This window comes from Euphorbia lathyris, chromosome 2 (assembly GCF_963576675.1).
Source record: "Euphorbia lathyris chromosome 2, ddEupLath1.1, whole genome shotgun sequence".
Classification (NCBI taxonomy): Eukaryota; Viridiplantae; Streptophyta; class Magnoliopsida; order Malpighiales; family Euphorbiaceae; genus Euphorbia; species Euphorbia lathyris.
This window is the reverse complement of record NC_088911.1, coordinates 36,691,473-36,704,575: the sequence shown is the minus strand read 5'-3', so window position 1 is coordinate 36,704,575 and position 13,103 is coordinate 36,691,473. Positions and strand designations below refer to the sequence as shown.

Genomic DNA, 13,103 nt, shown 5'->3' with positions numbered 1-13,103 from the left:
AAATTAAATATTATATTTACGATACAAAAGAATTACAATATAGGTTAAACAAAAATTGAATTAAACTACAATTAAAATTAAATATTATATCTACGATACAAAAGAATTACAATCCGTGTTAAAATGGAAGCAACATCAATATATTATTCTATAAACTATTACAATCAATACTTTTCTAATGTTGCATATGAAGAAACTTTATCAATTCAATATGTTACATATAAAAAATAAAATTCGTAAGAATTAGTCACAAATTCATCTTGATGATAATTATTTTGGTTGATGGAATTTCATGATCACCAAGTATTCGAATTCAATTATTCATTCTGCTACAATAACCCAATATATCTAATTGAATCAGTTTAAGATGATGATTTCTCCTATTTTCATCTCGTAATATCTCATCAAGACATTCGATCAATTTGTTCTTCATTCTTTCACTATATAGAATATTAGTCATACTCGCAGATATCACTTATTTGACTTCATTAATATTTTCTAATAATTATATATTCTTAAATTTTGTAAGTAAGAAAAACAAACAAAAGAATTGAAAAAAAAATGAAGGGACGAAAAAGATAATTAGGAGAGAACCATATTCCTCTCGGGTTTTTTTTTTTTTTTGAAAATAAGAGAGAATGTCGAGACATAAGCGTATAAAGAGAGTGAAAATATTTTTTGCCCATTAATTAAACATTTTATTTTTCTTAATGAAGTATTAAATCCATAAATTAATTTTAGTTAAATAGAATTAAATCGCAATTGTAACCACTCAGTACAAAAAAAGTTTTATAATTAATATGTGAAATTAATTATATTAATTAAAATCATTATGTTCAACATTTGAGAATTTGAAGAGATTCAAATAATAATATTTTCTTAATTAATATTTTTCAATAATTTGTCCTATGATCATATTTCATTTTTATCTGTTAAAAACTCTTGAAATACTAACAATTTTGTACGAACCATAATATAATAGTTAAAAATTATATAAACCAATGTTGCAAAAGCAATTATCTCAATATCCATAATTAATGTACATTTTTAGGATTTTGAGCATCAAAATTTATTTTTATTTACCTTGATTTTGAATTCGTATCTAGCATAATCCACATTCTTCAAGAATAAACATCTTATCAAACGTATTAGACGCTTATAATCTCCTTGTCTAGAAAATTGGGAAAAAATAACTTGTTGATAATAATAATAATAATATAACATAATTTATATTGAAATAAACTTCATTGTAAGTATAATATTCCAATATCTCTTTAATATTTTATTTAATATGTCTCAAACTTCAATGAACAACTATCGTGTGAAATTTTATATCTATTTGTACCAAAATGCATAAAAATAAAAAAATACAATCCATATCAAGTAGCTAAACTCAAACTAAAGAAATGAGTGGATTTCAACATGTTCCGAATTAGAAAAATTAATCTAACTTCAATTGAAACTAAAAATTGAGTTCATAAAAAGCCGAAAATCTAAATTTTAGTTAGAGTTAACAATCAAAATGATAACACCTAGGAACATATACTAAAAAAGAATGCAAATATACAAAATCTTTATTTTAGTCATTTTGAAAAATAAATAAATAAAAAAGAAAACATGGATAAAGTAGCGAGAGGTATGGAATCTGGATAACGACAGAAATGGAATTTAATCTCTTAAAAATGAAACTATAACAACAATTGTTTAATAAAAATAAAACAACAGCACAATTGAGAAATCCAAAATTTGAGTTCATATAAAGCCGAAAAACTAAATTTTAGTTAAGAGTTAGCAATCGAAACGATAACACCTAGCAACATATACTAAAAAAGAATACAAATTTACAAAATCTTTATTTTAGTCATTTTGAAAAAAAAAACAAATAAAAAAGAAAACATGGATAAGGTAGCGAGAGGTATGAAACCTGGGTAACGACAGAAATGAAATTTCATCTCTGAAAAATGAAAGTATAACAACTATTGTTTAACAAAAAGAGAACAACAACACAATTGAAAACAAAAATAACTACAACATATGAAAAAAAATTGAATAATTACCTTGAGAAACATAAGAATTTCTTGTAATTTTTGACACTTTTGTGTTTTCCGGTTTTAGTTGTTCATACATCTTCTATTTCTGTCGGATTTCTTCAATTGAAGCTATCAGTTTGGAAAAAAAAGACAACTAAAAAAGAAAACATGGATAAGATAGCGAGTAATTTTTGACACTTTTGTGTTTTCCGGTTTTAGTTGTTCATGCATCTTCTATTTCTGTCGGATTTCTTCAATTGAAGCTATCAGTTTGGAAAAAAAAGACAACTAAAAAAGAAAACATGGATAAGATAGCGAGAGGTATAGAACCTGGGTAACAACAGAAATGAATCTGAAAGATGAAACTATAACAACAACATAATTGAGAACAAAATAACTACAACATATGAAAAAAAATCGAATATTTACCTTCAGAAATATAATACTATCTATCGTGACCAATGAATATAATGGTGGAATACTATCTATCATGTTTTATATAGAAGTTTATTTGTGACTTTTGGATTTCCTTTGCTTTGTGTTTTTTCATATTCTCGTAACTCTTGCTTTCTTTTATTATTTTAATTATTAGGCTAGTAATTATTTAATATATTATAAATGTAAATTTGTTATTTTTAATTAAATAAATATTTATTTTTAATTAATTAAATATTTTTAATTTGATTTTTTACTACGTTTGACAACTCATTAAAAAGACCTCTAAAATACTTCTTCTCATTTCTCTCTGCTTCCATAATTATATATAGTATAGATATGGTGGACATCCATTAATAATAATTAAAGTAATGGTAATTATTTATAACAAAATATGAAATATAAAATTTAAATCATTTATCCCACTGAAGTCTCCATACGCTTTCTTTTTCTGATTCTTTCAATTCAAATTCTTCCCCAACCTGTAGCACTTCCTCCGCTTCAACCACCGCTTTCTCTCTCTCTCTCTCTCTCTCTCTCCATTCTGCTTCGTTATTCTGGCTCTACAACAGCTACTCCATTGGCCTCCGCTCTTCCGGCCACGAGATTATTGCAAATTGCAGTCCTTTAAGCTTGGCTCTGGAGAGTTTGTCTAACAGATGCGAGCTTATACTTGACCTTCCAACATTTTTTTTCACTTACCTGTGGAAGATGAGGTATGCTTTTCTGTTTCCTGGCTATTCATGTTGCAAAAGTTGCTTTTTTTTTTATTTATCTTTTGATCCACCGAGCCTGCCAAGTTTTAGCTTTAGTTTGATTTTAGTTCCTGAGCTTCTGATAGACCTATGTACTGTTTTTGCATCTTTTGATTTCAATTGGACGGCGTCAGTTTATATTTCCAAAACCCCATCGGAGATGCAGTTTCCAGGATCCAGTTTGCGCCGGAATCTAATAATCTTCTTATTTCTTCTTGGGACTCCGTGAGTATACAATTTCTTCTTTATGTGTTGATAAAAATGTTTTTTTTTTTGAAAAAAGAATTATTCTAATTTTGTTGCTTTCAAATTTTTATGTATTAATTCTCCTACATTACTACAAAAGAGTACAAAATCTGTTCTAATACGGGTATCCTATCTACTAATATTACTGACATTAAACCCATAAAACAAATAAAACACATATAATCTACTGCTATATTATGTACATTGATGATGGACTAGTTTTCTTATTTTGTAGAATCTCAGACTGTACAATGTGGATGATGCTGTGCTTAGATTAGAAGCTCCTTGTCAAGCTGCACTTCTGGATTGTTGTTTCCAGAGCGAGTCAGTGGCCTTCAGTGTAGATTCTGATGGTTGTGTTAGAAGGTTTGTTGCTAAAATTGAATGAGTTATCCCAGAACGCAACTTGAATTTTATTTTATATGCTTGCTCTTTTACTTTGGACATACTTTCATTGCTAAAATGACTTGTCAATTACTTTAACATTCTGTTGCTTATTATCCATGCCTTTCACATGACTCATCTTGATGCGCCGGTTAGAAGGACTGAAGAGTGGCAAAGGGATGCAATGGTGAGGGGTAGGGGAAGACCTAAGCGAACTTGGAAGAGGATGATTGAGAGTGATATGAGTTTATTGGGGATTGAGGAAAATATGGTAGTGGATAGGACGGAGTGGAGGGAGAGAATTTATGTTAGCCAACCCCGAATCATTGCGGGACTAAGGCTTTGTTGTTGTTGTAGTGACCTTTCCTTATATCTATTATCAAAATTTGATGAGTTTCATTCAAATTTTTATAGGTATGACTTGCATTTAGAAACTAATGATACCATCGGGAGACATCATGATATTGCAACATGTCTTGGATATAGCGGTATAACATGTAAGCTACGATTGAACTTCATCTCTTGATTCTCTTTAACACTTACCTAGTTCTGAAGTATGCATGTTTAGTTCCTTTTCTTGTTAATTGGAATCAGAAATAGAGTAGGTTAATTTAGAACTCAGGCTCATCGCCTCCAGCTTGTGATGATGTACCAATTAGTGAGGGAATGCATACATGGTGGTTCTCCTGCACTTATCATGCCCTATGGTCCAAGTGAAATGCATAGTCACATATTGACACTTTTAATAAGTCTATTGTAACAGTTTCTTTAGGTAGCTTTTTCTGTGGATTTCCATCTTTAGTATGGACTATTACTTGCACAGACGAAGCAATTACAGTTGTTATTTAAGTTAAGGATTCAACTACTATCTAGCTTCTTTCTGTCAACCTAAATGATCAAATTTGTCTTAGTTGATACCTAGGGAGGTTATAATTTTGACACAGTAGTTTGTGCCTCAATTTTCAGTTTCTTATACATGGACTACTTTATGGAGATTAGTGTCATTCTCATTATAATACTGTTTACTCCACCAGTATGTTTAAACTTCTCAGATATTACTTGTTTAGAAAAATCATCAAAAGCTTACTAATAAAAGAACCCCAACTTTAACTCATTATGTCGATAAGCAATCTTCACATTTAGTTGCTTCAACAACTCCATATCATGCATATGAATTGTAGCCAACAAACCACAAATTGTAATGTGCTGTACTAAAGGTGAAAACACGCCATTAAAGTCTTCCACTAATAGCGCCTTGTAAAGAGTATCTCCCGCACTTGGAATACATTGTTTTTCTTTGTATTCTTAGTTGTGACCAACAATATTTTTACTTTTGGGTGGAACTATCAAATTCCTAGTGTCTATTTGATTCTTTCATTGGCACTGACCACCTACCACCATTAATTGAATTATTATCTTCATTGTAGGAGCATGGATCACCGTCAAAATCCACCTCACTTGCAAGTTGCAACTGACAGTGCATATGAAATAAAGTTTCCATACCTTGATAGTAGACAAATATGTACTCTTAGCCCCTTCTTGGCAATAAATTAAGGCTCCTATTGCACTTGAAATCTGGACCCTTACTAGTTTGGTTCATCATTAATGGACTCTCTAGGTGGTGTTGTTATGATGTGGATATAACTAGAGGTGAGTGAGAAATTTTTAACTCCACTTGTCCGCCGATTCTCTCAGATGTATATGCATTTCCAGGCACAAAATTTTCTAATTTGGGGATAATATAATTGACTAACTAAATATATTTTCCGTACTTAATATAATTTTCGTTAATGTGAGGCACAAAACAAAAGTCTATCCCTTAACCTAAGAACCATAACCATAATTCCACAACTTCTTTTTGCTATAGATTCTAATTTACCATCATTTACATACATATTACATACATACAAGTTAGATGTCCAAAAACTTATAAATTGGAGTGATCACAAGGATTTTGAAACCATATCTACTCAGGAGTTTTCAAATGAAGGGATGCACGAGGGGATTTGATTCACCAATATAGAATACTCATAAGAATTTTGTAACTATCATCCTCCACTCCTAGAATACCATTTTTCTTTCGTAGATGTAATTGCAGCTAAGAGGGCGAGCCTTGGCGCAACGGTAAACGTTGTTGTCGTGTGACCAAGAGGTCACGGGTTCGAGTCTTAGGAGCGGCCTCTTGCCAAATAAATTGGCAGGGGAAGGCTTGCCCCCCAGTACACCCTTGTGGTGGGACCCCTCCCCGGACCCTCGCTCAGCGGGGACGCGTAGTGCGACCGGGCCGCCCTTTAGATGTAATTGCAGCTAACAATCTTTTTTTCCCTTGGGTAGAACTAACAAATTTTCGAATGCCATTGCAGTGAAGGTATTAAACACGTTCTTGCATTAACACTACCATTTACCAACATTCATTATGGTAACTTAGGTCATCATCAAAATCCACCTCACTTGCAACCGATAGTGTAGATAAAACAAAATTTCCGTACCTTGTTAGTATGTTGGGAGATATAACTAGAGGTGATGGAGAAACCATTAACTCCACATGTTTGTTAGTTCCCTTAGAAGTATTTTATCTTTAGGCACAAAGTTTTTTACCTTTCCAAGCATAACATAATTAACACATCAAATGTATTTGATATGATTTTCTTTGATACAAGCACCAAAGTTTAAAATCCTTGACCTTAGAACCATAGCCAATAAGTATACAATTTTTTAACTCCAGCTTCTAATTTACCATTATTTTCTATATAAAGATTAAACAGAGTTCCCCGTGCTTTCTCCCTTGGAGACATGTCTCTCAAGAAACTGATTTTAAATGCCTTGGCATGTTCTCCCTATCTGATTGCATGGTTGGACACCTTGATATAATGCTCATAATCTTGACAATTTTAGCTGATAGGATGATATTTCTTATATGGCTAAAGAGATGAAATAAAAGCCGAAGACATCATTTGTAACACCATTGTAGCTTTATTTTCTTGAAATATCACAAGATGCATCTGAATAACAGAAAGTGAATGTCATCTTGTCTGTTATGCTCCAGGTATTGGGCTACTGTTAAATTTACGTTAAGCTATGTGGTCTAATTAGACTTTTTGAATTCCTTTTCCTAACGATTAGGGTGTTTTAGGTTCCATAACAAATCACACGCTGAGTGGTAAGATGCAGTTACTGAAACATGCAGATAGTTCATTATGTGACATTTATTCTATTTTTTGGATAATATGTGTTCCAATTTTGTTTTCAGTAAAATTTTAACGCTCTTCCCTCTTCCCTCTGTAGCCCAAGTGATTTCAGCTAGTTTAGACAAGAGTATAATGGTTTGGGACATGCGCTCAGCAAAATCTCTGGTGCACCGGATGAATCTGGGTGCAGAAGTTGAATCCATGTCTCTCTCTGGGTTTTATTTGATGGTGGCTGTTGGCACATCAGTAAACATTTATGACTTGCGAAACTTGGAGAAGGCAGTTGAATTGAAAGAATCCCGTATGGATGTAAAAATAAATTGTATTACCTCATTTCCTTATTCCAAAGGTATTACATCAACAGTCATGTCAATATCTAGGTTTTCTGGGTAATGGAAGCTTTAGTTGAGGGAATTCATGGTTAATATGTGACTAATGTGAATTAAAATAGTTTTATCTATTTATGCCTTTGTATCTCCTGTGTACATTATTTTAGATCTGTTTCTTTGGCAACAGCATTTAGTCCTCATATAATCTTGTCCAACTGCATTCCCATTCCTTCTTGTATGCAAGGGTGCATTTATTTCCAACAGTACTTAAGAGAGGGATTTTATTTTCTTGCAGGATATGCTGTAGGATCAATAGATGGACGGGTAGCGTTGGACTTCTTGAGTCCATCAGATTCAAATAAAGGGTAAGTCTTCAGAATATTCTTATGCACAATCATATTCCACCCTTCATTGTAAAGGTCTGAAACATATGATTTGCCTCCAAGTATTGAATGAATATCTTTGTTTCAACATTTCTCAAGATAGTTGATACATTGATCTATCCTATCATGAAGCCTTGTCTGCAAAAAAAGCACGAGAAATTTTCTGCTTTGATTTTTTTTTTTTTTTTCTGAGACTTAAATTTTCTACATTCGGGCGTTATTTACACCAAGATAGAACTCTGATCTCTTACCTCATAGTCGAGTGACATAGGACAAAGTTGGCTGATCTTTTTTACTTGAAGCTAGGAATAGGAATCTTTTGAACAATTAAGGTTCATAAATAATATTCATGAAAGTCTAGCTTGTTACGCACATTTAATATTTTCAGCTGACATAAAGTTGGCTTAATTTGAGAAAATGTGACTGCAAATAATTTAAATTATGTATAAACCTTTAGTGTCAATTGGATTTTGTTTTCTTGTCAACTAGGGTTGGGACGCATCCTGCAATCTAATAAAAACATTGGCATTATATAAATAAATGATCGTAAACTTGCTTATATCAGTTTTTTTTAATACTTATTACCTGTTATTAAAATGCAGACTACAAAGTTATATACCACAAGATCAAGTCAAAGTAAAAGGGTTAGACAAGATTAATGGCACCACGCTGCAGTCTATTCCAGCAAAAAGCTGGAAATCTAGATACCCTTTACTTTTAAAATCAAATGCAGATGAATGAATACCTGAGGAACTAGCAGTTCACTCTCTTAAATGTAAATGCGATACAACAATGACTAGAAAGGACTTGATAAGGTTCCAATCAGGGTCCATGCTCCCATAGTACAAATATTTGTTATTTGATTTTGATCCACTTCTTCCTTGACTCAAAACTTCAAGTTGACCCAAGTCCAAGATCAAGACTATAATATGCATGTGAAAATGTGAGCATTTCACCTAAAAGAAAAAAAGAAAGAAAGAGAAGAAGGCTTGTTAATATACCAAATGCTTATTTAGATCTGTGCATGTTTCTGATGCCAAGTTCTGAACTTGTTACAGGTTACTATAATTTTTACTCAAAACTTTCATGTCTCAAACTTTGTTCCGCAGATATACTTTTCGATGCCATCCAAAGTCGAAGAATGGGAGGAAACATCTGGTTTCAATTAATGATATAGCTTTCAGTCCTCGGTGTGTATAGTCCTGATATTTGTTTAGCATTCACATACTATGTGAAACTGAAACTGATTACATGTTTTTTATTTAGGGCACATGGGAATTTTGTTACTGGAGATAATCATGGAAATATTATAGAATGGGACAGAGAAAGGAAGAGGAGATTATATGAGGTATAATTATCTCATTCGAACTGATAACTGCAGTATGATAATGAGTTAGTTTTCAGTTATTAACATTAGTTTGTTTTTCTATATTGGCTTTCTTGATCCTAGTTTCCTGAATTCCCAAATAGTGTAGCGTCTTTATCATTCAACAACTCAGGAGAACTTTTAGCAATTGCATCCAGCTGCACTTACCAAGAAGCCAATGAAAAGTAGGTCATTCTTCCGTTTTCATCTACCTTACCTTTGTATGGAAAAACACATCGTGAGGCTATTGAACTTTATGCAAAGGGCTCCTGGTAAGTTATTTTACAAATTGAGTCCCTGACCTATGATTTTCAACATTAAGTGGCTCCTCTTTAACAGTTCCATTGCGATCGTGCTACATATTCCGACAACGGTGCGTAAAAATTATTTTCGGCAGGATTACTTTTGACCGAAAGTGGAGAATAATGGTAACGGAACTACTAATGAGGGGGCAATTAATATTGAAAACCAATCTATAAAATAATTTAAGCAATTATTTTTGTGCTTCACTTGGTGAAACATAGTTAAAGTCAACAGTCCAAAATACCGTTTACGCGCTTTTGACAGAATGTGGAATACAATTGTGACAATATCGTTAGCGAAAGGCCCACTGTTAGTAAAAATAAATTATCACAGGCTCAATGTGGTAAAGTAATTGATTAAAGACCCTAGACATAAAAAAAGAAAGTTGATTAACCTCAAGACGTGTTTTGCCTTTGGTGTTTGGCGTTTCTCTTATCATCTGAAAACCTTGTGTTGGAATTTACTTGGCAATATACAAACACATCATTATTGAATGCATATATTTCCAATTTATACTTATGGCAGGGAATTGCCTCCTCAAATATTTATAAGGAAGACGGATGACATATAGGTCATTTCCTGCTGGAGTTACAAGTTAGCCTCTTCTTTTTTGGCTTATTATGTATCTAGCCAGCAAAATGTGGAAGGGAAAAAAAATGCAGATCGAGATTGCTGAATATTGCTTATCCTTATTTCTTTATTTTTTTCCCAAAATTCCACATGTTTGGATGAACTGCTGTTGAGGTTGCTTGAGCATCAAGATACTCATCTTGTCCACGGCTTCTTGATCAAGAGTTTGGTAAGTTTCTTCATAAATTAGGCAAGCTAATCATGTCAAAACTGTGTACACTTTTATTATGAAAAGATGTAAGTTTTGGCATAGCTGTTACTTATGGACTGTAATTCATTTTTTCTATTTTGCACGTAAAATTTAGCAGGCTGTTGTCATTAACTGTATTCTTTGGATGATTACTCTAACGGTTTGAATTACTGAGTATTGTCATTGATGTATAATTCCTTATATATATAAAGTACAGTTCACGTTGTAGTGAATGACTAAAGGATAGATATCATAATCTAACTGACTAACTGTCTAGATAAGGTGTAATCTACAGGTGAAACAATATAATCTAATAATAATCTCTAATACTCCCCCGTAGTCGAAAGGTTCAGAGGCCGAACGTTGAGACTATTTCTGAAGTCTTCGAACAGCGGGGAGGGTAGACCTTTGGTGAATATGTCAGCAACCTGATATCGGGACGGAACATGTAAAACACGGACCTCGCCTTTGGCGACGCGTTCACGGATGAAATGAATGTCCATTTCGACATGCTTGGTGCGATGGTGCTGAACCGGATTACCGGTGAGGTAGACGACTCTGACATTATCACAATAGACAACAGTGGATTTCTGAACCAGGCAGCCAAGTTCAAGGAGAAGGTTTCTGATCCAGCAGGTTTCAGATACGACATTTGCCACCCCATGATATTCAGCCTCTGCGCTGGAACGGGAAAGAGTAGGCTGCTGCTTGGCAGACCAAGAGATGAGGTTGTCACCGAGGAAGACATAGTATCCTGATGCAGAACGGCGTGTATCGGGGCAGCTGGCCCAATCGACATCAGTGTAGGATGTTAATTGAGCTGTAGATGTGCCAATCAGATTAAGGCCAAGATCAATGGTACCATGAACATACCGTAGAATTCGTTTGAGTGCAGCCATGTGTGTAGTCGTTGGATCATGCATAAAAAGACACTTGTTGAACTGCATATGAAATGTCAGGCCGTGTGAGTGTCAGATATTGAAGTGCACCAGCTAATTGCCTGTATTCAGTGGGATCATGATAAGCTGAACCAAATGATATACTGAGCTTTCGTTTGGTGTCGACAGGAGTGGTAGCGGCATTACAGGATCCAAGTCCTGCTTTGTTAATAATTTCCGAAGCATATTTTCGCTGACAAGAATATGGAATCATGTGATTTAGTGACGGATATCCCCAAGAAGTAATGCAACGGACCCAAGTCTTTCATTGCAAATTCGGAGCTGAGTTTGGAAATTATGGAATCCTGGAGTTTGTCAGAAGAAGTCACTAAAACAATATCATCGACGTATAGAAGCAGATAGGTCGTGTCCGTGCCTTGTCGATAGATAAATAGGGACTGATCTGAGATACTATTTGTGAATCCCACTTTGGTGACATAAGTCGCAAACCGCTGATACCAGGCTCGGGGAGCTTACTTTAAGCCATACAACGATTTCTGAAGCAAACAGACGTGGTCAGGATAGGCTGAATCATGGAAACCCAGTGGTTGATGCATGTATACTGTCTCATTAAGGTCCCCATGGAGGAATGCATTTTTTACATCTAACTGACGAAGATTCCAATTTCGGGACAGAGCAATACTGAGAACAACACGAATGGTTGCTGGTTTGACCACATGACTGAAAGTTTCACTACAGTCTACACCAGCCAATTGACCTGATCCGTTGCCCACTAGCCTTGCTTTGTACCGCTCAAATGATTCGTTCGATTTGGTTTTGTGCCTGAAAATCCACCAACTACGAATAACATTAGCATTTTTAGGACGGGGTACAAGTACCCACGTCTTATTTTGAATAAGAGCCTCAAATTCATCAGTCATGGCTTGTGTCCAATTCGGGTCAGATAATGCAAGGGCTGGTGTTTTGGGCAAGGGGGATATTGCAGGTGGTGCAGAAGTGGATAAATTAAGCATGCGACGTGGTTTATGTATTCCGTTTTGTGCCCCGGGTGGTCATAGGGTGATTGTGATTATCGACAATAATAGGAGGGATTAAGGCAGACGCATCGGCAGTAGTCGTGCGATGAGTCGAGTGAGAGGAGGAAATTGTAGGAGAGGGAGACACAGAGGGGGATGACGACACGAGGGGAGACGGGGAGGGGGACGATGATGACGACGCGAGGGGAGGCGAGGCTGATATAGGGGACGCGGACTTGGACGGTGACGCTAGGGAAGAAGACGACGCAACTGACGCAGGAGACGCGGATTGGACGGCAGGGAGGCTGGACGGGGGACTTCGACTGGGTGACGGGTACGGAATGGAAGAGTGTTATGGCGGGGAAAGGAGACCAGCGGGAATGGGGGGCGGACTGTAAAAAACCATCGACAGGGAGAATAGTGGCAGGAGCAGTGTTTTTGGTTGGATTTTGAGTGGCAATGAGAAAAATAGGCTTATCAAATACCACATGTCGGGAGATAATTATCTTATTCGTGGATAGATCAAAACACTTGTAACCCCTATGATTAGACGGATATCCTAGGAAGATACAAGGTCGTGAACGAGCCTCGAGTTTATGACGATAGGATGACGGAATGAGAGGGAAACATAGACATCCAAAAATACGTAAGTGAGAGTATGTGGGATCCTGTTGGTAAAAGTATTTTAGTTGGAGAATTGTAACCTAAGATTTTGTGGGGGTAGATGTTCAGAAGGTATGTTTCTAGTTCAAGAGCATGGTGCCAAAAATGAAATGGAATAGATGCATGGTTCATGATGGTGCGAATAATGTTATTGATTGTCCGAATGGTTCGTTCAGATTTTCCATTTTGAGGTGATGTATATGGACATGAGAAGCGGAATTGCATTCCGTGATTATTACAAAATTGACGAAACAAATTGTTATTAAATTCACCACCATTGTCACAC

At 34.9% G+C, this 13,103-nt stretch overlaps 1 protein-coding gene across 1 annotated transcript; it reads left to right on the top strand.

Moving 5' to 3' along the window:
- The first annotated feature begins 2,900 nt into the window (after nt 1-2,900).
- Nucleotides 2,901-10,478, top strand: LOC136217791 (mitotic checkpoint protein BUB3.3). Its single transcript, XM_066004448.1, has 10 exons — nt 2,901-3,181; nt 3,355-3,445; nt 3,702-3,832; nt 4,265-4,347; nt 7,136-7,387; nt 7,663-7,732; nt 8,860-8,940; nt 9,017-9,098; nt 9,201-9,301; nt 9,945-10,478. Exons 1-10 carry the CDS (start codon nt 3,177-3,179, stop codon nt 9,988-9,990), a joined length of 942 nt encoding a protein of 313 aa, XP_065860520.1. The 5' UTR covers nt 2,901-3,176; the 3' UTR covers nt 9,991-10,478.
- The last annotated feature ends 2,625 nt before the right edge of the window (nt 10,479-13,103 follow it).

Bases quoted from the DNA above. Each gene is read 5' to 3' on its own strand.
- LOC136217791 (XM_066004448.1), top strand. The intron at 7,733-8,859 runs GTAAGTCTTCAG...TTTGTTCCGCAG, and splicing joins CCATCAGATTCAAATAAAGG to ATATACTTTTCGATGCCATC. The intron at 8,941-9,016 runs GTGTGTATAGTC...TTTTTTATTTAG, and splicing joins GATATAGCTTTCAGTCCTCG to GGCACATGGGAATTTTGTTA.